The sequence below is a fragment of the Giraffa tippelskirchi genome, chromosome 7, assembly GCF_054371585.1.
Source record: "Giraffa tippelskirchi isolate mGirTip1 chromosome 7, T2T-mGirTip1v1.2.pri, whole genome shotgun sequence".
In the NCBI taxonomy this organism is placed as follows: Eukaryota; Metazoa; Chordata; class Mammalia; order Artiodactyla; family Giraffidae; genus Giraffa; species Giraffa tippelskirchi.
The window spans coordinates 84,505,761-84,533,259 of NC_137281.1; the positions used below are offsets into that span (position 1 = coordinate 84,505,761).

At 45.8% G+C, this 27,499-nt stretch overlaps 1 protein-coding gene and 1 pseudogene across 3 annotated transcripts in view; both read left to right on the plus strand.

The window, feature by feature from the left end:
* Window positions 1-27,499, plus strand: part of THSD4 (thrombospondin type 1 domain containing 4) — a 635,320-nt gene that overhangs the window by 77,936 nt on the left and 529,885 nt on the right. For all 3 annotated transcript variants that reach the window (XM_081506213.1, XM_081506214.1, XM_081506215.1), the window contains exon 4: window positions 19,954-20,315. In XM_081506213.1, coding sequence (XP_081362339.1) covers window positions 19,954-20,315 — 362 coding nt within the window. The remainder of the gene's footprint in view (window positions 1-19,953; window positions 20,316-27,499) is intronic.
* Window positions 26,088-26,476, plus strand: LOC145512505 (lymphocyte antigen 6E pseudogene; annotated as a pseudogene).

Here is a 27,499-nt window from a genome sequence, read left to right on the forward strand (position 1 = left end):
TACCTGGCCAGGTATGCCCAGTATCTGAGAAGGCCAGCTGGGATGCATGGGCTCTAGGTTAACTGTCTTGGCAGTGCATATGTGGCCACACCACCATCCACTGATATGGATGACCCAGGTGCCTTTAAATAAAAACTCACTTACAGCTTGATCATTCCAAGGGCCCAGCCTCAACCATTTAAAGAGTCAGAGCAGCATTCTTTTTCATTCCAGGTTGACCAATTTCAGTCTGGGTATCTTTCCTATTTAACCTCAGTAGTATCAAGTTTAATCAACTGGCATAAGCAGTTCCCCTATTAATAGATTCACTGGAAATCCCCTGATGTGTCATTTTATTTGTGACCTTGTTTAAAATTAGCCCATATCAACATCCACTCACTACGCACCCAGGGTCAAACTGCCTACCCGGCTCTTTGCACCAGTGCTGTGAGACATTAGAAGCAAGGCTAAGGGTAGGTCTCGGGGTACCTGACCCATGCACTGCCACATCCCCGTTCCCTTTGGATCTTTTCCTTTTGAACTCTTGCTCCCTCTCATTTTGTACCCCACCCCCTTCCTCCTCTCAGTCACAGTGCTAATGCTCTGGGGACCAGATTCTTTAGCTGTGCACAAGCCAGAGACAGAACTCTGTGGAGAGAAAAGCTGAGTGGAATGAGGGTATTCCTGGCTCATTCCAGAGCAGAAATTTTCATCCTCAGGGCCATTGACATTTGGACCCAAGAACTGAAGATCTCAGCGAAGTGGGTGTGGAGATGACTGTCTCATGGATTGTAGCATGCTGGCAGCATCCCTGACTTCCACCCACTAGATGCTAGTAACATCCCCCACACCCTCAACTATGAAAACCGAAAATGTGTCCAGGCGTTCTCTAATGTCCCCTGGTTGGCAAAATGGCCCCTGATTGAGAACCATTGTTCTAGAAACCACAGTAGCAGTAAGTATTTCAGATGCCTCTGGAACTTTCCCCAGTCTCTCTTTCAGTCGGGAGTTTTGGAGGCTGTGGGGGACTAAGGGCGTGTCCCAGCTCTCTCCACATTCCTGGGCCTGGTGTGTTCCTCCTTCATTTCTGTGGCTGTTCTCCCAGCCAGAACCCCATCACTCCTCACACTGGTCTGTGGTTTGCTGAGTCCCGGTTGCCCCAGACAGGCTGCTCTGCAGGCTTCTGGCCTTGCATGGCAGGTTGACTGGGGGCAGGGCTGGTGGAGAAATCCTGGGCTGGTGTCTCAAGCTCCGCCTCTCACTGGCAATGTGACTTAGATCACCCTGTGGGAAATGTCAGCCCTGGGCCTTGGCGAGCTTGTCCTATCATCCACTGGTATTCCTGCCAGAGATGTCTCAATGCCCGAATCCTGCCTGTGGGATTCCTGAGCTAGAGAGAGACCCTGACAACAGTAGCAGATGGGAGACAAAGCCTGCTGTGTCCTTATGATGCATTAATTATGCCCCTGAGAGGTTTTGTGCTAAACATCAAGTCATCAAAATTGTGTTTTGGAGAAGAAGAGGGGTAAGTGTTTGAGAGTTTCGTACTTGCAATAATAAGGTTTTCTGTAAGAATTAATAAAGGCTTTTTAATGGTCACCGGGTATATTTTGGTAACATATATAGGCTGTTGTCATCACAATCCATTGTTACAATCAATAAAATACAAAATTGAGATAAGATGTGGGGGGGCAGGGAGCAGAATATCCAAACACAGTGCAGCTCCATTCACAACCGCCACCCTCAGAAGGAGACACCGTCTTGGTGGCTCCTAAGCCCCAAACAGAGTTGTACCCAGTTGGGGGAGTAGCGGTGGCTTCTCCTGTGTCCCTGGCTGGCTTCCCTCGGGAATCCCATATGGCCAACATCCGTGTGATGGTGGATGTGCTCATTTTTTAACCATTCCCGTTATATCCAATTTACAGTAAGAGTTATGTTGGGAGGAAAATGCCAGAAAACACTTTACCTGGGTCGGTGCCTAATGGGTCCCAGTGCAGAGTTCTGACAAAGCACAAGTGGATTATATAGCTTGGATGTGAGGCCTAAATGGAACCTTCTGTCTCTGTGAGCCCTAAGCAGTGACCAGCACTTTCAAGAACTTGTAAGAAAAAAGAGGTGGAGGACCCCTTACTGTGGAAGAAAGAGCCAGAGGATGGAAGCTTTCAAAGTGGTACCTCTGCTCGCCTGTAAATGTGGTCTAGGCAGCATAAGGGATTCTAACCAATTAACGACTCTCCTGTGGATAAAGGGAGGATGCTAACTTCCTAGGATTAGGGTGTGGATTAAATACATTTATACGAATGCAGTGTTCTTACCATCGAACACACTGGATCTCAAGCCTCAAGCCATTTGAAAATCCAAAGGTGCCTCTGGTTCCTCCACACTGTCCTGCCCTAAATGTGGCAGAACCTGCCTGTGCTCCCAGCACTTCTTACGGCACCTTTGGTCTCCCGCTTAATCGTCTGTGAGCCTTGGAAATAGCTGTGGTTTTTAATACAGTGATATTTCCTCTTCAGGGACTCCAGCCCCTGGTCTGGTTTCAACAACTGCTAGCGCGGTCCCAAAACGTGGTTCTGTTTCTTCCTTGTCTAATGGAGAGAGTGTTTGCATTTGCACAGGGTTTTTAATGGGCTGTACGCTGTTGGCTCTGAGAGGGATTCTTGGTTCACAGCCAGGGAGAGTTTAAATGTTTGGGGAAGCCTATGAGTGCTGCAGAGGAGGCCCTTTTGGGGCTGTCCACATGAGCCATGTCTACATGGACAGGGGCGTCCCGGTTCCCCTGATAGGCAGGTTCCTCTGACTTCCATGGGATGTGTGCTGCTGGCGGGCTCTGTTCCTCGCCCGAGCAAGGATGCTGCATCAGACAAAGTTCTCTGTGACTGTCTGGGGCAGAAGTTTCAGATCAAGCCAGAGTCTGTTAAGAAGCGGCCCCCCCACTTTTTGTCATTCCGAAAACAGTGGTAGGAGCTTCTAATTTGGCTGTTGCTGGTGGTCTAGACCATAGCATTCTCGGAATGGAAATAAGTTCCAGAGATTATCTCTTCCGGTCAAGACCACACCTACACCATGCCAGAAAGACAAGCCTGTTTTATTTTGACCCATTCTGGGAAGGAGGCTTTGCAACCATCCTTGCAACAGAGTCTCTTTCAAATAACGTCGATACTTTTGCTTTCTCACCTAAACCACTTTAGCTGAGGTCTGTTGACCTTTCTCTCTCTAGCACCATCTTTCCTTACCTTGAACATCACTGTTTAAGATTGTTATCCCTCAAGCTACTTTTTTCTCTGCTAAATCATTTCAACTCCAGCACTTCTGAATGGTGGCCAGTACAGTGTGTGGCTTCCCAAATGTCTTCTTCCAAATGTCCCACTAGAAGAGTGTGAATATTTGCACACACGCCCATGTAGGCACATAATCAAGCATAATACAACCTCTGGAGTGGCCCAGAGTGGCCTACTAAGAGCTCAACATTTTCTTGAAGTCTACTATTTTCTTTAAATATTCTTGGAAATGTGACATTCTGTCCCCAAGTACAACTGATCGTTTTAATTTTAAAACAATGTTCTAAATTACTTAACATCAGGGAAAAATTCACATACACATATGCCCTGAGGAAATTGGTTATTGGGGAAGATCCCACTTCTTTTTTTTCCCCTGGGATGTCTGGTGCACTGCTAACAACCCCAGTCAGAGAAGGTGGAGGAGTGAGCATCTTGGCTCCTGGAGCAGGTAGGTTGGAGTTTCTGTTCTGACTCTATCACTTTCTAGCAGCCTAAACCTAAGCAGAATACATTAGCTTCTCAGTTATAATAGAGGGATGATGTTTCTTACTGAGTAGAGTATATTCATTCAACAACCACTCAGCATCTACTATGTGGCAGGCTCTGCTCCTAGGGCCTGGGAATAGAGGTGAAAACACAAGATCCTCACATATAAGGAGGCATTTCTAGTCTAGATGGGAGCAACAGAAAATAAACAAGCAAGCATGTAAGAGTGTTTCAGACTGTAATAACTGCTATGAGGCAAACAAAACAAGGCAATGGAATAGTGACTCTGTGTGTGACTATATGTCTGTGTATGTTTGTGTCTGTGTGTGTGTGTTTAAGTGTGTACATGTGTGCCCATGTACACTTGCTACTTTAGATGATGTGGCCAGGGAAGCCTCGTTGAGGAGATGACATTTGAATTAAGGTATGATTGGCAATGGGACTTCCCTGATGGCTCCGTGGCAAAGAGTCTGCCTGCTAATGCAGGAGATGTGGGTTCTATCTCTAGGTCTGGAAGATTCCCTGGAGAAGGAAATGGCAGTCCACTCCAGTATTCTTTCCTGGGAAATCCCATGGATGGAGGAGTCTGGCAGGCTACAGTTTATGGGGTCAAAGAAGAGTTGAACACGACTTAGTGACTAAACAATAACAACAACTGATGAGTGTGGGGAAGCTAGCTTTACAATTCAGTCAAGTAAGTTAGTAATGCGCCTGTCTGGCGCATGGTTGGGGCTTAGTAGACATTACTTGCCTCTCTTTTTAGAAGAATCAAAGAAATGCTGTTTAAACACAAGGAGATAGATTTTTATAGGTCATTGGATGTGATGAGAAGAATCTCAGAGGTAACCAAGGAATTCAACTGGACTATGGAAATGATAGGGTCAGAAGATTTGTTTGTATCCCAGACGATTGCACCTCTTCCAGGAATGGCTGCTCACGGGTGTTCCTGGGTTAGCAGCAGTTTTCTAGTTGCATTTGCACCTGGGCCCCTGATAATTAGCATCTTTTCCTTTGTTGGGAGGTCCCAGTTTTCTGCTCACCTGCTCCCATGGTACATGTAAATAATAACTTTACCTTCTTAATCAAACAATATCAGATTTGAGTTGTAACCTGTTAAATATATGGAGAGAACTGATATAAATATTATCTCCTTAAAGAGGCTTCAAATTGTGCAAGATAGAACACTTCCTAAAATAGGCCTGTTCCTTTTCTGAAGTATTTTCCTTTGACCTATATAAATAATAATAAACTAACTCTCAACTAACCATCATATAGAGTTTTATGGGACTTCCCTGGTGGCTAGCGGTTAAGAACGTGCCAATACAGGAGACATGGGTTCAATCTCTGGGTCAGGAAGATCCCCTGGAGAAGGAAATGGCAACTCACTCCAGTATTCTTTCCTGGGAAATTTGATGGACAGAGGAAGCTGGTGGACTACAATCCATGGGGTCACAAAAGAGTTGGACACAACTTATCAGCTAAGCAACAACAGGGCTTTATGGCTTCTGAAGCTGTTTGGTGCCCAGTATTTGGGCCTCAGAGCATTCTCAAGAATTAAACACCAGGGGCAGAGAGAGAAGAGTCTGAATTTTGGAATCAGCCCAGCCTGGAGTCAAATCTTTGCTCTCAGCCTCATCATTTTTCTTTAAAATTAAAACAGTGTTTATAAGCCAAGGACCCATAGATCCCTGGAGTCTTTTGTGTGTGCTTGGTGATCTGCATCTTAAATTAGATTTTTTTAGTTGAGAATTTTCATTTTGATGATAACCTAAAAATATTAATATGTCTATCCTGGATAATCTGAATGACAGTTTATACCTTCCTTTTAGTGAGGAAAGGTTTAAAAATTTTTGAATCCATAAAAGGGTGGAGATATATGTGATACCATCTGGGGTACCAATCTCCAAAGACCCTGTCTGGTAGAAATGCAGAACTAGGTCCACCTTCAGCTGTATGCATAGGTTCTGTTTTCGTGACCCAGCTCACACTCATTCCTAATAAGTACAGTGGTAAATAATACTGAATATTTTTAATTAAGCAGGATTTAAAATGTGTTTCAGCCTTATACATAGACCCTTCTCAGTGATGGATTGATGGTTTAAAGCAAGTTCATTTTTCAAAAGGAAAGAATAACTTGAATGATAGTTCATCATGCTCAAATTCAGAAGAATGTAGTCAATAAGTAAAATTTCAAAAGCTTAGATATATCCTAGTCACACTCTGCCTTGTCTAGTTTCATTAACCATCCACCACTTTAAATTAATATTGTTAATTTGATTTTTTGTTGTTCTCAGTTTTATACTTATTCATTTGTAGATGAGCTTAAGAAGTTTATATTTGGTTTTGTTTCGCAACTTGGGGTTTGAGACACATCAAGAAGTTATAATGGAATACAGTAAGGTGTGCTCAAAATTCCCTGAATGCCTAAAGAACAGAGCAGCTATCCTTGCCTAGAGAGTTGGGGTTGTCTGCAAAGAGAGTGTAACATCCAGTAGGTCTAGAAGAATGAGCAGGAACTTATCAGGTGAAGTAAAGGTGGAATGAGGGCTTTTTGAGCCCAGGAGCATGGACTATATCAGGCACAGAGTGGTGTAAAGACTTGGGGCAGTTGAGTGAGAAGTTAAGAATAGGGAAGTGATAGAAGGGGAGGCTGCAGGTCCAGGAAGAAGCCAAAGAGTGAGGGGACTTATGAGCTAGGCTAGGAGACTAGTTCTGGAGGCAGAGAGGAGCTCCAGGAGTCAATAAACATGGGACTTGGATGTGTGATTTTTAGGAGTGTAATTCTGCAAGTGGAAGGAAGGGGGGTTGAATGGATAGAGACCAGATAAGAGCAAATGAAAGTGAAACCTTGCCCCAGTCATGGATCCTGGGGATGGGGGAAATGGGACAGAGTCCAGAGACATTTTTGAGGTCAAACTGCCACATTTTATAACCAGTTGGATGAATCAGAAGGTGGAATAGATATTCAGGTCCTGGTTAGGTGACATATTGAGTGTGAGAAGCCTATGTGTCACCCTGGTGGGTAAGTAGAGTTAGTGATTTAGAATATAAATCTGGTGCTTGGGAGAGAATTTGGGGCTACTTATTAATAAGGGAAACATCATCATGAAAGATCATTGCTGATGCTACAGTATTTCCCTGCAAGAAGAGTTGGATGAGATTGGAAAGCCAAGAGTGGAGCCCTAACATTCGAAGGGCAAATAAAAGAGAAGTCAGCAGATAGATGAAGACCTAGATAACAGAAGAGCAGAGAGCTGTAAGTTTAGGAGGAAATCTAGGACAGCGTGGTGTCCTGGAGTCAAGGAGAGAGAAAGTTTCAAAAGGCAGGAGATAATCAGGGGATCAAATACTGAGTGCATTACTTGGAAGAGATAGGAGAGCGGGCATGCTGTTCTGGGGAGAGGAGGTGTTTGAAGTTTCACAAAGCAGGAAACCAAGCAGTTGGTACATTCGTCCTTCATTCATCCCGGTGCTCATTCATCCTTCCATCCAACATTCTCCAAGGGCCTTGCCAGGTGACAGACACTGTGAGAGGTGCTGTTAAGAGAGAGTAAATGGAAGACAAAGATAAATAGGCATAATCCCTGCCTTGTGGGCTCATGGTGTTGTTGGGGAGACAGATAATTATAGTTATGTACACAGATAATTATAGTGCCAGGTGGTTAGTGCTATAGAGAGGGATGTGGGTAATGACCCTGCAGCATGGGAGAGAGACCGTTAGACCTGGATGGGAGAGGTCTTTGGAGCTGAGGAGGAGTTCCCAGGCAGAGGAGGAAGGGAGAAGGGAGAGGCATTTGAGCTATGAGCTTAGCAGGCTGAAGGCAGAAGGGGAGAAGCGTGTGTCCTACTTCTCAGCTTCATCCATGCCATGAGTGCAGTGGGGGGGTGGGGGAGGGAGCAGCAGAGGAGTTGAAGCTGGAACGGAAGGGTGAGGCTGGTTTATGAGGTTTATGAAAAGCTTCAAATGCCATGGCACAAAGTAAGTTTGGATCTCATCTTCTGGAGAGTGAGAACTCAAGAGACATTGGTAAGCAAGAGAGTAATGCATAATGCAGTAGGGCTAGATCTTGAGAAAATAGCTTTGATGGCACGAGGAGGAGTGAGTGGGCAAGGGAAGGACTTGAAGATGGGAATCCAGGTGAGGCCCCATCTCAACCCATCTGCAGCCTCCTTCTTCCCACAGAGTGTTTACTGTGTGTCTCCTGGGTGCTCTGCTCTGCATGGGATGCTGCCAGCTTCCAGGGGATGCTTTCAAATTGCCTTCCTTCGTAGGAGCCTGCTGATCCCAGCTGCTTCCCGGTGAGTGCTGGCTATTGACTCAGATGCAAATGGCCAAATCACCAGGCAGAAGTCTCTACTGGAAGGTTCTGAGTCAACCTCTGGTCCAGAAGCCAGCACTCTTTATTGTGTGAATTACTCACTATTTTGACTTGTCCTGGTTGGCTTGGGTTGCAGGTAGTGGATTGCTGTTGAGAGCATGAGGCCAAATGGACCAGCTACCGAACAAAAGAACACACCCAGGCCGTGCGCACAGAGAAGACATCTGCTTGTGTTTCCCGAGTAACTGTGCAGCCACACAGGGCGGCCTCGGGACCCAGGCACATGCTCCGCGTTATTTTCTAGTTACAACCAAGGATGGTTTCCATGTGGCTGGTGATGAAAGAGTCAGGTCCATTTCAGAAGGGGGAGTGTTTCCGATTATGCAGATCACATTCAAATATTCACCTCATTACATCCTTTTGGCCGGGCTCTGCCTTTGAATACTATGGGAAGGCATCCGGGCCTCCTTTGCACCACATTTAGGGAAGACCTTCTGTGCTGAAAGCCTGCTCTTGGCTGGCAGTGGGGACCCCTGGGTACAACCTGTGGGACTGACTCTCTGTTGTGGTACTTGAAGTAAATCCATACGTGGCAAGGAATATCAGCTCTCTTCCAGGAAAAATCAGAGCCTGTTAGCACTGGAAGGGACCCCAGCCCTCATCAAGCCCAACTAGCTCATTTTACTGATATGGAAACTGAGGTCCAGAGCCACAGACCAACGTGCCCCAAATCAGAAAGTGAGTTACAGCGGACTTGGGACCAGAACACAGGGGCCAGTCCAGGGTTTCCCACGAGTCTTCCCTTCCCTTCTCTTTCATCTTCCTACGGTTCCGATTGCCGCTGTACTTCCTTTCTTAAAAGTACATTTCAAATGGAGGCTGCTTAGCGTGGATCCCGTGTTAGGTAGGTATCCTTCTGTGGATGCTTTCCTGTCTCATTTGATAAGCTCTAGGTTGTCATCAAATTGAATGACAGAAGTGAAAAGAGTGGGACGAAAAGCAGGGAATTTGAGGGTAATAAAATAGTGTGGCTAGAGCATTTGGGGATTAAGGAATTAGCAGTGTGTAGTAGAGGCCCAAAGCCCAGAGGGTAAGTCAGTTGGATGCTTTCCATCACAGAGGTCCCCAACCTCTGGGCTGGGAACCAGTACCTCCTGTCAGATCAGCATTAGATTAGAAATAAAGTGCACAGTAAATATAATGCGTTTTAATCATTCCAAAACTATCCCCCCCCCACCTCCAGGTCCATGGAAAAACTGTCTTCCACGAAATGGTCCCTGGTGCCAAAAAGGTTGGGGACCGCTGCTCTAGAGGCATCCAGGGACCAGTGATTCTCAAACCAGAGGATGCATTCAAATCACTGGGGAAACTTGCTTAAAATGCATATTCCTGGGCCTCACCCAGGAGATTCTTATTCACTAGGTTTGGTGTGAGATCCAGGGATCTGCATGTCTCCGACAGACGTGAGGTTGATGATGATGTGGGTACCAGGTGGGTCACACATGGAGAAGCAACACAGGACTAGGACTTAGGAGCACAAGAGTATATCTGTGTTGTTCTCCAGTGTTTGGGTCAGACTGTGGTGCTGGAGAAGACTCCTGAAAGTCCCTTGGACAGCAGAAAGATCAGTCAATCTTAAGGGAGATCAACCCGGAATATTCACTGGAAGGACTGATGGTGAAGCTGAAGCTCCAGTATTTTGATCATCTGTTGCAAACATGGTCCCTGATGCTGGGAAAGATTGAGGGCAGAAGGAGAAGAGGGCAACAGAGGATGAGATGGCTGGATGGCATCACCGAGACAATGAACATGAACTTGGGCAAACTCCAGGAGATGGTGAGGGCCAGGGAGGCCTGGTGTGCTGCAGTCCATGGGGTCACAAAGTGTCAGACACGATGGGGCGACTGAACAACAACAGATACTCAAGTACCGTATTTGTGGATGGATATGATGGAGTTTGATGATTTAAGATCATTTACTTTCAGGATTCGTCAACTCAGTAAATACAGGTGTTAAGAGAGGGCCCAAGGGCCTGGCAGATAGACTTGGAATTTGCAGGGCAACAAAACTCATACTTACTTAGCTTTCGGATGGCTCCCTGTCAATGGGTTTTCCTCTGTATGGTTCATGCTTTAACTGAGGCTTGGTATTTCTCTTTCCACCCATCTCCCTCTCTCTTTCCCTTGGCTTCCACCCACTCCTCCCCCTTTATTACGATTTTGTGCAAATGCATCCTTTTAAAATGGATTCGTAGAACTCTCTTATGTATAAACTTCTGATGTGATAATCAAGGTTGAACGTGTTTTACTCCAGTCTCCCATTTTTGTGAGATTCTTACATTCATTTTGCAGCTGCTGGCCTTGACATTCTGCTGAAAGGTAAGAGTAGGGGCTTTTGCAGTCTGTGTTGTAGCAGAGTCAAGAGAGCTGGTTAAAATGTAAGGTTGAATTTGTGTCTCTGAGAAAACCATCATGGAGGTCTTTCATTTACATCTGGTTTGAGTTTGGAGCTTCTTCATGAAGGTGCACCACCTCCCAGTACTCCTGCACAGGTAACAAGTGCCTGCTTCTGTGTGCTATCAGAGTTCCAAAGCTTTGCTCGCTGCGATGAAACTTCAAGGTATATTTTTGTCATGTTTGCTTTAGGGTGTTGACTTGGTTATGTGGCTAAAACCAAAGGCTTATTTTCCAGTCTCTTCTGGAACAAGACTTTAGAATGTCAGACTTTGCGTGTGACTCCCTTTCTATGAAGAACAGATGGTGGGTTTAATTTTGTAGAAAGAAAATTAGAAACCAGTGAAATCTTACATGATTTCACATTAGTACCGAAACCAAATACATTGAAAACATTCAGAACTGTTCCTAGTTATGGATCTAATGGTGGCAATGTGAAATTCCCAGGGCTTTCTGTGAAGAGGACTTCCACCAACACTTGGTTTATTCCGTACCTCTCTCCATCCCCCAGCAGGCTGTTCTGAATCTTTCTCCATTTAATCTCTTTATTTTTATTTATTGAGCAAGCAATATTATAACCATGACTGAACTTTTTTAAATTACAAGAAAACTTACCCTGGGCCCAGCTTGAGTAACAGATCATATGTTTTCATTTTTCCATGTCCCCTTCCAGGCTTTGTTCATATGCCTACAGAATCTTTACATTTTTATAATCACAGTCTAGTTACAAGTTTGTATTTGGCATTTTTCACTTAGTATTATACTACAGGACTCTTTTCACATTGCTCTGTATTATTCAGGATGATGATGTTTCATTGAGTCATGAAGCCCCAGTTTATTTGACCATCCTATTTTAGTCATATACGTTCATCCGCCTTTAAAAGATGATGATGAAATAAAACACAGCCACCATCGTTCAGATTGTTGCTTCTCCAACTCTTGTCTAAGCTCACTTGCTGTCTGTCCCTGTGAACCTCCTATTCACTTAGCAGCTCCTATTCCATGGCGGCCTTGGTTCTCTGGTTACACTGACCATGATCAACTGTTGTCTCCATATGAAGCCTCCAGCCCTGGACTCCTTTAATCCCGAGGCTTCTGCCAAGTTTGGACCACCTTTGGTCATCCCAGTCATTGCTTTCTCTCCAAATCCTATGCCAAAGGCAGGCCCAGCTTTTTTCATCTTATCTTGGTTGCCACATATTATCTTATTTTCAATCATTTAGATATCATTTGGGCTTCCCTGGTGGCTCAGATAGTAAAGAATCCGCCTGCAATGCGGGAGACCTGGGTTCGATCCCTGAGTTGGGAAGATCCCCTTGAGGAGGGCATGGCAACCCACTCCAGTATTCTTGCCTGGAGAAACCCCATGGACAGAGGAGCCTGGCAGGCTACAGTCCGTGAGGTCGCAAAGAATTGGACACGACTGAGTGACTAAACACACACAGATACCATTTAGGATTCTTAACTGCAAGCCACAGAAACTAACGTAAGCATTGGGGAACTCACTGTAACCAGCCTAGGAAGCAGGTAGGCACTGAGGCACTCCAGAGAGCAGCAGGAATGATCTCGGAGCATAAGCGACGGGATCAGGATGAAGGACTCAAAGCTGTCTGTGGTCTTTTGGCCACTTTACTGGAGATTTCAGATTCCAGGGATTATTCATTTGGCTCACACTGCTTACCTTGGCTTCAGCTGTCAGGGTCCCTGAATACATTCCTATTATACTTCATCCAGCGTGGAGGGGGATTTCCTAAAAGACCCAGGGAAAAGGTAATGATTGCCAGGCTGCCCTATGCATACATCCTACCATCAGTATACATTTACACAAACATCCCTCCCTAATGGTAACTTCCATACAACAGATCCCAAAGTGGTGTTCATTACAGCATCCAGCTCCAAACCAAAACCTTTGGGGGATTTTAATCCCCCTACTACCACCCCTTCTTTTGCATAGCTCAAGTTAAAATAGGGATATGACTACCTTGATTCTCCTACTTCTCTGAATGCCTTCCATTTTTTCTGCTCCCTGGCTCATGCCCAACAGTGACTATTTAGAAAAATACTGTAATAACAAGCCGTTTTTAAAAATTAACTAATTAATTTGATTGCCCTGGATCTTGGTTGCTGTGCGCGGGCTTTCTCTAGCTGCGGTGCACGAGATTCTTATGGCGGTAGCTTCTTTTGTTGCAGAGCACGGGCCCGAGGGTGAGCGGGCTCGTAGTTGTGGCACACGGGCTTAGTCACTCCTCGGCATGTAGAATCTTCCCGGACCAGGGACTTAACCTGTGTCCCCTGCATTGGCAGGTGGATTCTTAAACACTGGACCACCAGGGAAGCCCCAAGCAGTTGTTTTTTATATGAGGGAGGGGACTATTAGAAGACTGGAGGATTTTATCCAAAGTGTACATGTCCTTGCATCCTAGCCTCACCCCAGGCAAGACATATCATAACCTCTGGGAAAAGGCATGGCATTGTATGTGTACTTTGAAAAATCTTCTCTTTCAATTCTCTTATCTTGCCTCTACATCCACCCTCCCCCATTCTCGAAAACCTCCAGTGGAATGGAGAGAGCACCAATTTGATTTGACAGCTGGATCTGCTTCTTACACATTATAAAACTTGTGTCCAGTGATGTAAGTTCTTCCAGTGGAGGGACGAAATGGAGCTTTTCTATGCTCCTGCTTGGTGACTTCTAGCGTGTTTGCGGCTATACTTCATTCTTTTATTTCATTACCCAACGACACTGTCAGATCTACATTACAGTCAATCCTTGGATATGAGGAATGTGGGTACCGAAGTCTGTGGATGCTCGAGTCTCTTATAAGATGGTATGGTATTGTGTATAACCTATGTGCCTCCTCCCAGATACTTTAAATAATCTCTGGATTACTTATAATACCTCATACTATGTAAATTATATATAAATAGTTGTATAATGTAAATGTTATGGGCGTCCCAGGTGGCGCTAGTGGTAAAGGACCCACCTGCCAATGCAGGAGAAGTAAGAGATGTGGATTCAATCCCTGGGTTGGGAAGATCCCCTGGAGGAGTGCATGGCAACCCACTCCAGTATTCTTGCCTGGAGAATCCTATGGACAGAGGAGCTTGGTGGGCTACAGTCCAGAGAAGCCTGGTGGGCTATAGTCCATGGGGTCATAAAAGAGTCAGACACAACTTAGCAACCTAACAACAACAACAGTGATGATATCTATAAATAGGTTTATTTTCCACATACTGTTCTACTTCTTTGTATTTTTTCACTAATTAATATATTATGGAGAGTTGTCCAATTTAACAGATATATATCTACCTCATTCTAACAGATAAGTTGTATTCCATTGCTTGAATGGATTAGACTTGGGAGGATTTAACCAAGCTCCTTTTCACGGACATTCAGGTTGTTTCCAGATTTTTTGGTTTTGTTCTTACGAAAAGTATGGCAGTAAAGGTTTTTCTATATACAACTTTATGCACTAATTTTGAGTGGATCTATAGGGTGAACTACTGAAAGTAGAGGTGCTGGGCTCAAGGGTTTGTGCATTTAAAATTTGGTAGGTACTGCAAAGTTCCCTATTAAGAAGTGCCCCAGTTTAGACTCCCATCAACAGTGAACATTCTTGCCATATTGATATTGTCAAACTTTATAATCTTTGCGAATCTAACGGGGGTAAATGGAATTCTGTTGTTTTAGTTTGCATTTATTTGATTACATGGAACATTATACAGTTTTCATATATATGTTGTATTTCTCTGCTATACTAGTCAGCCCCAGCTGCTAAAACAAAATATCATTGACAGTGTGGCTTAAACAACAGGAATTTATTTATCATGGTTCTGGAGGCTGGGGAAAGTCCAAGATCAAGGCACTGGCAGATTTGATGCCCCAGTGGGGACTCTTTTCCTGGCTTGAAGACAGTTGGCTTCTCACTATATCCTTAGATGGTAGAGAGAAAGACAGAAAGTGCTGGTCTTTCTTCCTCTTCTGGTAAGGATACTAATCCAGTCAATCCTAGAGGAAATCAACACTGAACATTCATTGGAAGGACTGATGCTGAAGCTGAAGCTCCAGTCCTTTGGCTACCTGATGCGAAGAGCAGACTCATTGGAAAAGACCCTGATGCTGGGAAAGACTGAGGACAGGAGGAGAAGGGGGTGATAGAGACTGAGATTGTTGGATGGCATCACCAACCCAATGGACATGAGTTTGAGCAAACTCTGGGAGATAATGAAGGACAGGGAAGCTTGGTGTGCTGCAAGCTTGGTATATGACCATGAGTCACAAAGAGTAGGACATGAACAACAACAATCCCATGAGGGGAGAGGTCCCATCGCATGACATCATCGAAACCTAATTAACTCCCAAAGGTGCCATGTCCAAATACCATCACATTAGGGTTAGGGCTTTAAGACATGAACTTACGAAACGACTGTAAACTATCCATTCATGCCCTTTGAACCTACTTCCGTTGGGTTGTTTGTCTTTTTTCTTACCGATTTGTTAAAACTATAAATGAGAGAAATCAGTGGTTTGGCATCATTTGAGAAGCGCCTCATGTTTTCTACTTCAGTCTTTATATGTCGTGTGTGTCTTGGGCTAGCAGTTGACAGGGCTTTGAGCTTCTACGATTTGTTTTTATCTCTCACTATGATTTATTCTTTGGTTTAGCTGTTTGTCACTGACTCACCAAGGTCCTGTGAGTTAGTCCTAATTTTAGGAATAGTGTGTCTGAGAACACTTGGAATTTTCCCCATCCTGCCTCACAGAAAACTCCTTGACCATCAGAAAAGAAGGAGGGAGGAGGGTCATCAGGAGGACTGGGAAGGAGTAGGGTGGATGGGAGGCTGATGGAACTAGGAGGCTGATATCCAAAGCTCTCCTCCCTTTATTTTTTTCTTTGATATTTCTTTCTTTCTCTGCATTTCCCCTCCTTCTTTCCTTTCTGTTTCTCTGTTTCCCCCTTTGTTTCTGGCTGTGTACTATAAAAATACAATTCTGGAGCTTGTGGTTGGCTTCTCACCATGGGGACTGAGATGGAATTTCAAGTCACTCGCCATAATTCAACTTTATAAATTAGAGAATTCTTATGAATAGAAGAGGATGGAATGTGGTTTCATGTTTTCTTTCTCCAGGGACCCTGCCCAGTTTGGCAATAGGAAACTAAGTTAAGGGTGGGATTAGTTCTAGGAAGCGGATTTTTAGCTGCGCATCTGAGCCAGATATTGTAGACAATGCCTTAGTTATCTGTGTTCATGAGAAATCAGGAAGTGATGGGTAACTGAAGTCCCCAAATGTGCCAGAAATATACTTCCTCTGTTTGATTATCCCAATTATCCTTCTACTAGGACTATCAAAGTGGATTTATTTCTATTCATTTTACTTTTCTGTTTTCCACTAACAATACAGGCAGGGAGGCAACATGCTTCATGAAAAAAAAAAAAGTGCTAGAGTAGGAGTCATGTGTGTGTGCCTCAGTCGCTCAGTCATGTCTAACTGTTTGTGACCCCATGGACCGTAGCCTGCCAGGCTCCTCTATTTGTGGAATTTTCCAGGCAAGAATACTGGGGTGTGTTGCCATGCCCTCCTCCAAGGTATCTTCCCAACCCAGGGATTGAACCTGAGTCTTCTGCATCGATAGATGGATTCTTTACCACTGAGCCACCAGGGAAGCCCAGAGTAGGAGTCAGGAGACCTCAATTTCAGTCCTGTCTGTGCCCCTCACTAGCCGGAGACTATGGGCAAGTCATACAGCTTCTCTGAGCCCCAGTTTCTTCCTGTAAAAGGGACAAAATAATCAATCTCCCAGAGTGGCTCAGGGGCCCTGTAAAGTATGACTTGGGTTAGTGGTGCCAATACCATACCAACCCGTCCCCAGGCTTGTGAGCTGTCTGCACAGTGCTCAGCACAGAGAAGGAGCCCGACAAATGTCTGTATGCTTTTCTTCCTTGTCCTGGAAGGACCAGCAGACTGTGTTAATTTCCTATGGCTGTTGTAATAAATAACTACAAACTTAATGGCTTAAAGCAACAGAAATTTATTCCCTCACAATTCTGGAGGCCAGACATTCAAAATCAAGGTATTTCCAGGGCTGTGCTGCTTCTAGTAGCTAGGGGTGAATTCTCCTTACTTCTTTCAGCTCCTGGCCTGTGGCTGCTCAATCCAGTCTCTGCTTCTATGGTCATGTGGCCTTCTCCTCTGTCTTCTAAGGACACTTGTGATTGCATTTAGGGCCCCCTCCACCCCCACCCCCCACCAGAAGAGGATGATCTCATCTCAAGATCCTTAATTACACTGACATTGACCCTTTTTCCAAATAAGGTCACATTTACAAGTTCTAAGGGTTAGGGCATGGACATATCTTTTGGGGAAAGCCACCATTCAAAACACCACACACACTCTAGGGATTACTTTATATATCAAGATTGCAACCTGATTTGACACTTTTTTTTTATAACCACCCAGTGAATCTATCATCAGTTTATTAATAAATCAGGATATGTCAGGGAGGGGAAGAAAGAACAAAAGCTTGTTTTCCGTTTGCTGTGTTTTGTATTTACAAATAAGAGAAAAGCCTTCTCTCCTGGGTCCCCAGTTTAGGAGTGATGAGTTGATTGTATTTGCCACTCGTGTGGCCATCCCCGTCTTCTATTCACATACTGGTGATAAGGAAACTGCCGCCCTTCAGTCACATAACCTTCTGTCCTGACCTTGCTCCAACCATGTCTCCTGCTGGCTCCACCCACATGACCTCTGACCTCTCACCGCAGCTCTCTGAACATGGTGCCCGTAGACTGGCAGACTGACATCCAGCTCTGGGCTTGAACCTCTTCTTTGCTGAGCTGCTCAGCCCTGTCACTCATCCTGTCCTAGTCACTCTCTGAACCTTCAGGGACCCAGTTTAAACTCTCAAGGTCATCCAGAGACCCCTCTGTGCCCTGGAATGTAGTTGAGTGACAGTGACAGTGATCAGCCACTCAGTCATGTCTGACTCTTTGTGACCCCATGGACTGTAGCCCACCAGGCTCCTCGGTCCATGGGATTTCCCAGGGATACTGGAGTGAGTTGCCATTTCCTCCTCCAGGGGAGTTTCCATGGAGGGAAGATCAAATTTGTGTCTCTCACCCGTTGTGGGTGGATTCCTTACCACTGCGCCACCTAGGAAGCCTGTAGTTGAAGGAAGGAGGCCTCAATTGAACAGGCCTCGTGATTTCAGGGTAACTGAGTGCCAGGACTCTACCCTGGAGCTGAGACCTGGAGAGCTTTTACTGACCACAGTGCACTACAGCAGTGGCTTACACTCACTCCCTGAGCACTCACCTTAAGCACTTGGGTGGGTTTCCTCAAAGAGTCCTCACATCACCCTCTGAGGTGGTCTTAGCTCCATGTCTTCAGGTGCTGTGAATGAGATCAACCTTATCGGGTTTGTTCCACACAAAGGGGAAGACAGTCCCTGTACCTTCTCACCTCTCAGGGGTATCCTGGAGACAGAGGAGTATAACTGTGAAAGGTCTTCAAACTGTTGGACCTTTGGGCAAACAATGCTACCCAAAACCAATATCTAAAAAAAAAAAAAATGCTGAGGTAGTCCGGAGGCATTTATGAATGTCATATAGAAGCCTGAGGTTCACTGAAAAACCCTCCTTTTAAGGAAAGTCATAGTGTTGCTCAGGGCTTCCCTGGTGGCTCAGTGGTAAAGAATCTGCCTGCAATGCAGGAGACCCTGGTTCAATTCCTGGGAGGGGAAGATCTGCTGGAGAAGGGATAGGCTACCTACTCCAGTATTCTTGGACTTCCCTTGTGGTTCAGCTCCTGCAATGCGGGAGACCAGGGTTCAATCCCTGGGTTGGGTAGATCCCCTAGAGAATGGAATGGCTACCCATTCTAGTGTTCTGGCCTGGAGAATTCCATGGACTGTACAGTCAGTCCATGGGGTTGCAAAGAGTCGGACACTACTGAGTGACTTTCACATACTGTTGCTTGGTGTCCCAAGGGTAGGAAGGACACTTCAGGGGAATGATCCAGAAGCTCAAGAGCAGTCCGCTGGAGAGAGAGCAGGCAGTGCTGGAACTGCCTGTTTCGGGGGCTAAGGAGACTCGAGTCCAAACTCTGCTGCAACCACATGACTGAGGCAGGTCACAGGTCTCCGATCCTTGGGTGGGAAACTTCATCTCTGAAAGGTGAGAATGTTTGTAACCAGGGCTGCTGAGAGTACTAGAAATTACATGTGCTATCTGGCACCAAGTGGGTAGATACCAGAATATTTACAGCTATTTTACCATGTTTCTTCCTCTGAGGTCTTCTCAACCCATATACCCTACCCAGCTGGGCAGCTGGTTCCCCGGGAGACTCCCCTAGTCTTGTCTTAGCTACATAAAGCTCTTTGCTGCTAGGTCCAGTCCATTTGTGCAACCTGGGGTGCCTCTCTCCTTGTTCTCAGGTCCTAGCTCAACACTGGTATACAGCTGGTACTCAGAGCCTGTCTGCATCATGAAGAAACAGAAGGGTACCCATGCTTAGCACTCTGCTTGGCATCATAGCTCTCTGTGAAAGGGCCAGTTAAATGCGTGGGAATGTCAAATCACCTTCAGGATAGAACTTTAACTTTCTGACATTTTTAATCTCTCCTGATTCACCACGAAAGTAGGAAAGACAATCATTATGGTTTTACCAAGCACGTATTTAGTGCCTGTTCTCTGCTGTGTGTGTAGATATCCTAACTTAAATCTTCTTTGAGCCTTGTGAGGTAGGTAGGTACCATCCCTCTTTAGGACACAGAGAACTTCAAAAACTTTCTGGTTGCAGTGGTAGAAGTGGCAGGGGTGTGATAGGGGCATCTGCTTCTGGAGCAGGGCCTCTAAACCCTGATACTGCGTTGCCTTTACTGCATGGAGACACTGGGCTGTGGCCTCCTGACCGACTTGAGGGAAGCCCTGTCCTTGTAGCCTGGACCCCAAGGATCTGAGGGGTAAGCCTCAGTTAAGATGTGAGAGCAGTGCACTGCACTCTCCAAGGCCATGGTCCCCAAAGCCAGGATCACGTACAATTTTGGTGAGCCCTATGCATTTGTGCCTTTTGTGTCCCTTCCTTTATTTAATATATATATATATAAAATATAAATAATTATATAAATATTAAAATATATAAAATAGGTATATGTATACACATACAGTTGTGCCTTTGTGTGTCTCTTCCTTTATATGTGTGTGTGTGTGTATGTGTGTGTTTGTGTGTGTGTAGATATATGTTCATTCTATTTTATTACTTCGTCTGTATGAAGACGAGTATAACCCAAGCTGGGTTCTATTTTGTTTCTCAGATTTTAACACAGGCCCTGTGCCAACTTGTGCCTAGTGGATGAGCCTTTGGGTTGTCCACGGCCTTTGCGGGTTAAGCAAGAGCGGGTATTGCGGTCCCCTAACGGGCCTCTGTCTCCACAGGTCCCGCAGCGGATGGCTGTGGCCGAGGGCGCCCCGGAGGACGGCGGTGGTGGCGCCCCGGGCGTGTGGGGCTCCTGGGGCCCCTGGTCCGCCTGCTCGCGCAGCTGCAGCGGCGGCGTGATGGAGCAGACGCGGCCCTGCCTGCCCAGCTCATACCGCGCACGCGGGGGACCGCGGCCGGGAGCCCCCGCGCGCGCCTTCGCGGGCCACGTGGTGTCAGCCGTGCGCACATCGGTGCCGCTGCACCGGAGCCGCGAGGAGACACGCGCCCCTGCCGGCCTCAACTCCAGTCGCCAGGGCCCGGCGCTGCGAGGCAGCCGGCACCCGCAGGCCCGGGGCCGCGAACCCACGGCGGAGAGAAGGTACCTGCCCTCCCGACCCCCGCGCGCCTCCCGCTATCGTCCCTGTACCTGCTGGGATGTGCTGCGCTCGCCACTCTTCACCCTAGATCGCGCGGTTAAAGCTTTGCTTCTGCCAGGTGGGGAGGAATTCTTGGCTCCACGGATCTCCTTCCATCCTTTGATTTATTTTGCAGCCTTTTAAAGTGCTGAGGCCACTCCCACCCACTCTGTGATTCTGAATAGTCTGCAAAATGAATCTGAGTTTAAGAATGTCCTTAGGCTCAACTTTAGGGAGGCCCTGTGGAGGACGGAAAGAGCTGCCTGGAGCAGGGAGACCTCCTTCCTGGTGCTCCTCTAGTGCTGGGGAAGGGAGAATCCTGCCCGCAGGCTGTGTGGGTTTGAGCTGAGAACACAGAACAAGGGGCTTTTTAAAGCCAAGAGCTGACGAGAGTTTGGAATCCCTGAACAGGTTGGGTGTCTGGAATCTAACTTGCTCCCAGCCTATAGGTTTCAGGATTCTATGAACTTTTCTAGAAAGTTTCTCCAAAGTGTTTTGAGTGAACTCACAACGGTGAGAATATGTCTAATTAATTAGACATATTCTAATTAGATCTAGATATTTTTTAGAGTCAACAAAATGTACACTCCAGAAATGGCATAGTGGTATCAGAATAGTTGTATAACTCTCCAAAGCCTTAGGTGGCTAGGCTAGCATAAATAAGCCAAAATAGGCAGTGCCCGTGGAAATGTAGGAATACAGACGCTGAGAAAAACTTGTTAGTGAATTAATCAACCAACATTCACAGATTATTCAGTATCCATTCTGCAGCATTTGTTGGGCACCCAAGGTTCATGATAAATTCTGAGAGAATATTCCTATGAAAGCAACTTGTTGTTCAGTTGTATAGTCCTTTCTGACTCTTTGCGTTCCCATGGACTACAGCACACCAGGCTTCCCTGTCCTTCACTGTCTCCTGGAGTTTGCTAAAACTCATGTCCATTGAGTCAGTGATGCCATCCCACCATCTCATCCTCTGTCAGAGAATGAAAGCAATAAACAACAAACATTTACAGGAAGAATAGCAAGTATAAGCTGTGCTCACTGTGCTTAAAGAAAGTGAAAGTCTTTGTTGTTCAGTTGTGTCGGACTCTTTTTGATCCCGTGGACTGTATAGCCTGCCACACTCCTCTGTCCATGAAATTCTCCAGGCAAGAATACTGGAGTGGGTGGCATTCCCTTTTCCAGGGTATCTTCCTGACCCAGGGATCGAACCTGGATCTCCTACATTGCAGGCAGATTCTTCACCATCTGAGCCACCTGGGAATCCCCGCTGTGCTTAAGAAATACTTAGTTTAGTCATTAAGCGAAATTAATGCCCCGTTCAGGCAGGGTGCCAGTGTATGAGATGGGCTGCCTGGCCCCTCCTGTCACTTGCATTTCAGACACTAGCATCGATGGCCACCCTTCCCCACTATGGTTAAGACCGCCTGAGTCCTTCTCAGCTGCCAGCCACCTGGAAATAGAGAGGAGTTACAACCCATCCACCCTTGCCTGTACAGGTCTTGCTTGACCTGGTCATTAAGATTTTGGAGAGAAAGGGCCATTTCACAGAGAAGGTGCTTTGGCCAAATCCTGAATTGATAAACCAAATTCGAGCTGATAGAAGGGAGAGTTTGGAGGCCTGGCTGGCCTGCCAGTGGGAGAGTAAAAGAGAGATCACCTGGGAGAAGGTGCTTCCTTCTTTCTCTGTTCCTGCATATAGACCCAAGGATCCCCCAGTATCACTCTGGGACTGAGAGGCTGCTGCTTCTAAAGCCAAGGGTTTGGTATGTGTTCTCTCTCTTCATCCTGACCACAACCCCATAATAACGTAGCTCTGCAGTCCCTTATCTGAAATGCTTATGGCAGTGCATTTTAGAATTCAGAACGGTTCAGAGTTTAGCAAGGTGATTCAGGGCATTTTTCACAGGTTAATGGCATTCCTTCCATGCTTTGGGGCAGCACCTCATCAGCAAACACATTACTATTGCTGCAGTGAAACCTACAAATGTTCACATCAGCTGGGAAGGAAAAAAAGACCATAAAAAAGTCTTATGTCAGTTAAGGTGAGGCTTGCTGCCCAAAGAGTTATGGTACCAAACAGAAAAATGCAAAAAGTAAAGGAAAGACAAAAAGTTGGTTTTCCAAACGCTTGGTTTCAAAATTGCAGATTTATAACAGCTTATGGAACGCCTGTTCTGTACCAGGCAATGTTCTTGTCTCTTTACACGGACAACCCTATGAGATGGGTACTAATATCATCCTCTTTTTAGAGGTGAGGGAACAGAGGCCTAGAGAAGTGGAGTAACCTGCCCAAGGTCACACAGCTAGTCTGTGAAGAGTCAGGATTGGAACTCAGGCAGTCCTGGCTCTAAGGATGTGATGAAGTGTTGTTACACATGAGGACCTAAGGCCCTAAGAGGTTTAAGTGATTGCTCAGATTCCTAGAGCCATGAGAAAGCTGAGATTTGAAGGTGCTACTGACTCCCAGATCCCTGGAGTACTAGGGATTTCTCTTCCAGCCTCTGTGGTTTGAGAACCCAGGAGAGCTGCCTGGGGAACAGGCTCCAGTTGGCTGCAGGCCTGGGCTGCAGGCATTCCAACCCATGCGTTTTGGCAGCAGGAATTTTTTTTTTTCTTCTAACTTATTGACAAGGGGCCAATTACTGTTTACTATGAAGTTCCTACGAGTTTCTATCATGCTCTTGTAATTTGACAGTTTCAGATGAAACAATCCAAATATTAGCCTGAAAGACCCACATTGCTGACAAATATTGAGCTCTTCCTGGCTGACGAAAGTCACATTTGCTGATATTTATTAGTCTTTAGGGACTTGCATAGCATATGTGACCCCAGAAGAGATGTCAGTGTGTTCTCTGGATGGCTGTCTGCCTCACTCTCTGTCTCAGGTTCAAGGTTTGAAGCAAAGGCCATTGTGGGTTTAGATGTTTAAGAAACTGTTAGGTTGTTATGCTAGCCAACTGAAAACCTAACTGGAGCCAGATAACAAATAAAATAAAATGATACAACCTTCTAACAAATATTTATTAAGCATCTAATATGTTGTAAAGCCCCAGACAGACACAAAGGTATAAAAACCAGGTTAGGGATGCTCTAGGTTCTTACTGATAGAGCAGCTGTTTGCAAACCTAACTTTTTTTTGTATTCTTTAAAAAATTTTTTTTTAAATTGGAGGATAATTTCTTTACACTGTTGTGTTTATTTCTGCTGTATAATAATGTGAGTCAGCTGTAAGTATACATATATTCCCTCCTTGAGCCTCCCCGCCGCCATCTCACCCCTCTAGGTCATCACAGAGCTCTGAGCTGAGTTCTCTGTGTTATACAGTTGCTTCCCACTATCTATCTGTTTTACACATGGTAGTGTATGTATGTCACTGCTACTCTCTCGGTTCGTCTCACCTTCTCCTTCCCCCGCTGTGTCCACAAGTCCATTCTCGACAGCTGCCTCTGCATTCCTCCCCTGTGAATAGGTTCATCTGTACCATTTTTCTAGACTCCATATATGTGCATTAATATATGATGCTTGTTTTTCTCCCTCTGTATGACAGACTCCAAACTTAACTATTTTTTTTTAGGTTTATTTTTAATTGGAGGATATTTGCTTTACAGTGTCGTGATTTCTGCCATACCAAACTTAACTATTTTTTGAAGCGTAAGAATCCTGTCTGCAAAATCAGTCTTAGGTAGAGGCTCAGTTTGTCACACAGACAAAAGCTGAGCTGCTCTGGTTGAAGCCTCAGAGGCACTGCTGTAGAAATCCAGGGTCTAGATCCAAATACAGCAATGGTTTTCAACCTCTGTTGACCATAAGAATCCTTTGCCCATCTTTTAGAAGTCTTGACACCCTGGTTACATCCCAGATGAACATCTGGATCTCAGAGGGTTATGCTCGGATGTCTATGTAATGCCAATCCAGCCAAGGTTGGGAACCACTGATCTGGAAGTATCTCTTTGGAACCTCAAGTTTCCGTGGTGAGTCATTTAGGAATCAGTATTGTCCAGCAGAATTTTCCAGGTTTGGTGAGTACCTGGAATCACTTGCAGTGGGGTGGGGAGGTTTGTTAAAAGTAGAGTTGCCCATATGTATAAAATAGGTAATTAATGAGAACCGACTATATAGCCCAGGGAACTGTAATCAGTGCTCTGTGGTGACCTAAATGGGAAGAAAAATGAAAAAAAGAGGGGCTATATGTATAGCAGATGCACTTTGCTGTAGAAACTAGCACAACGTTGTAAAGCAACTATACTCCAATAAAAATTAATTTAAAAAATAAATAAAAAATAACATAAAGAAGTTCTAAAAAAAAGTGGAGTTGCCCAACCCTCACTCTCTCCCTTGCTTAATGAGGATTCTATTTTGTAGGTCTGTGCTGTGACCTGTGTAGCTTTATTTTAAATGATTTTGGTATGCTCCAGAGTTTGAGAACCACTGCTCTAGAAAGTTGGAAAACACATGAGTGTAAATGCCTTCCGGACAAGGCAGTGTGTTGAAATAGTCATGGTAATGATGATGGCTACCATTTTGGAGCTTTCATATGTACACATGCTATGTCGAATGCATTGTAATACTGGGTTGGCCAAAAAGTTTGTTCGGGCTTTTCCGTAAGATGGTACAGAAAAGCCCACATAAACTTTTTGGTCAATCCAATGTTTACAGCTCACACGGCCCTATGAGACAGTTGCGAAGACTCACATTTTACAAATGAGAAAACTGAGACTCTGAGGAATGAAGTGACTCCATCAAGGTCACCCACTTCAGAAGCAAGGGAACCAGAATTCTCAGTAGATCTGTCAGAGTCCAACACTAAAGCTCTTGTCTCTGAAATGAGTATTTTTCAAATGCGCGTTTTGAAAGTGAGCCTTCTTGTTTCCAACAGGTGTGGTCCAGAAAAGCTAATTGGAGATTAGAGACATGTCTTGAAAAGTGGATGAGGTTTGGTAGTCAAAATTTAAAAGAACTGCTTCTCTTCCTTGCAGTGCTTAGCTCTCTTACCCAGGGAAATCCTTGCATGTAGTCCTGGGCACCAGAGGGGTTCAAAAAAGTTGGAAGCCATGGTCCTTGTCCTTGTGAGCCTAACACTGAGACGGTGGATGAGTGGCAAACCCACAGGGCACTGCAAGGGCCAGAAAACAGTAGAGATATGACCAGAGTTCAGGAAGATTGGAAAGTCCTGGTGGGATGTAGCTGTCAGGAAATACTGCATAGAACAAGTAGAATTTGAACCCAACCTTGATGAGTAAATACAATTTACTTGGCTGGAATTATGTGGAAACTTCTTGAGTCTACCATTTGCTTCCCATATCAGATCTTTGTTTCATTAAAACACACACACTCACACTTTAAAAAACCTTAGAAATCGTGTCATTACTGATTGGTGCTCTCCCAAGCATCCTAAAGTTACTTAACTCCTCTGAACCTCAGGGGCTTCATTTTTCAAATAACAGCAGCAATAGTAATACCTATCATATGGGATTGTTGAGTCTTGAAATAATATTTGCATTGCCTGGTCCATAGTAGTTGCTCAATAAATTATAGATCTAATTCCCATTATGAATTTAGAGGCTGAGCAGTAGTGTGTTAGATAGTTCCAATTAGAACTCTCATTAAGGGGCTGTGGCGGGCTCCGGCTTAGGGGCAGTTTGGGCTGTGCCGCCAGGCCAGGGGCCTGTGTCCGCTGGTGGGCTGACTTCAGCTTCCTGAGAGCCCAGCCAGATGCCTGTCCCTCCAGAATGAAGGTCTTCCTGCCATTGCTGCTGGCTGCCCTCCTGGGCATGGAGAGAGCCCACTCCCTGGTGTGCTTCACCTGCCAGAATAAGAAAAGCAACTGGTAGTGCCTGAAGCCATCTGCTCCGACACAGACAGTTACTGTGTGACGGTCTCTGCATCCGCTGGCCTCAAGAATGTGGTGAACTTGGGCTACTCCCTGTACAAGTTCTGCTCCCTGACCTGCGGCTCCTCAAGCATCAACATCGGCGTGGCGTCCATGGACATGTCCTGCTGCCAGAGCTTCCTGTGCAACATCAGCGCGGCGGACAGTGGACTGCGGGCCAGCACCCCCGTGCTGGGCCTGGGGCTCCTGCTCAGCCTGCTGGCGGCTCTGCTGCGGTCTGAACCCTGACTGCCCGGCCCAGGCTCCCAAAGCTCAGGAAGGAGGGAAAGCCCAGACCCAAGAGGATCTCGAAGCCGCCGCCTCTGACTCCTCACCCTGCTAGTCCCACCTTCTCGGCCCTGGGTCCCCACAGGCAGGCTTGGTCCCCTGTACCCACACCTGCCAGCTCCCCTTAACCTCCAGGTCAGCCTTGCTGGGGGAACCTGGGAATGAGGTCTGAGGGTCCTGGAGTCATAACCGAGTCCCAGGGACACGCTAGGAGGGGCTCCTAATCCCAGGCCCTCCCTGCCCCCAAGTGCAGAAGATGTGCTGTGTGGACAGGTGTGTGGTCCATGCGCCCAGCGGGGCACGTGTGAGTGGTTTGGAGGAGGGGTGGTGGTCAGAAGCATGTCGGCAGCCCCTGGAGCCCCAAGCGCCAGCACAGAGCCCCAGTCCCCTGGTATCTCCTCACATGTCCTTGTAATTTCACACACTTAGAGGGTGGCCTTTGGGGAGACAGGGCTTCCCCTGTTCCCAGGTGTAGGCTACCGACCCAGGAATCTGTTCCCGCCCCAGATCCCACTGCCTCCCACCCCCTCCCTCCACCCCACACTCCTGTTGCTTCATTGCCTCAAATAAACACATTTCCACCAAAAAAAAAAAAAAGAGAGAGAACTCTCATTCAACTCATCTGTACTTACCATGCTCCTCTCAGACTTGCCCTTCTAGAGAGCCTTTTTCAAAGTTAAAGGTAACACTCATGACTTAAACTAAGTTTGGTAAACTAATACTTCTCTGTTTGAGATGAAAAATGAAAATTTTCTCCAATATTTACCCCCAAATTATTAGTATAATAAGTTACATATATAATGACTATATATAGTGTTATATATTGGGTTGGCCAAAAAGTTCGTTTGGGTTTTCTGTAACATGGAATATTCCAAACTTTTTGGCCAATCCAATATCTAGTAACACTGAAACTGTCTCTACCATGAACTCCAAAATCTGTGTGGGATCACAGGGGAAACCAACCAGCCATGGTAAACAGCTGGC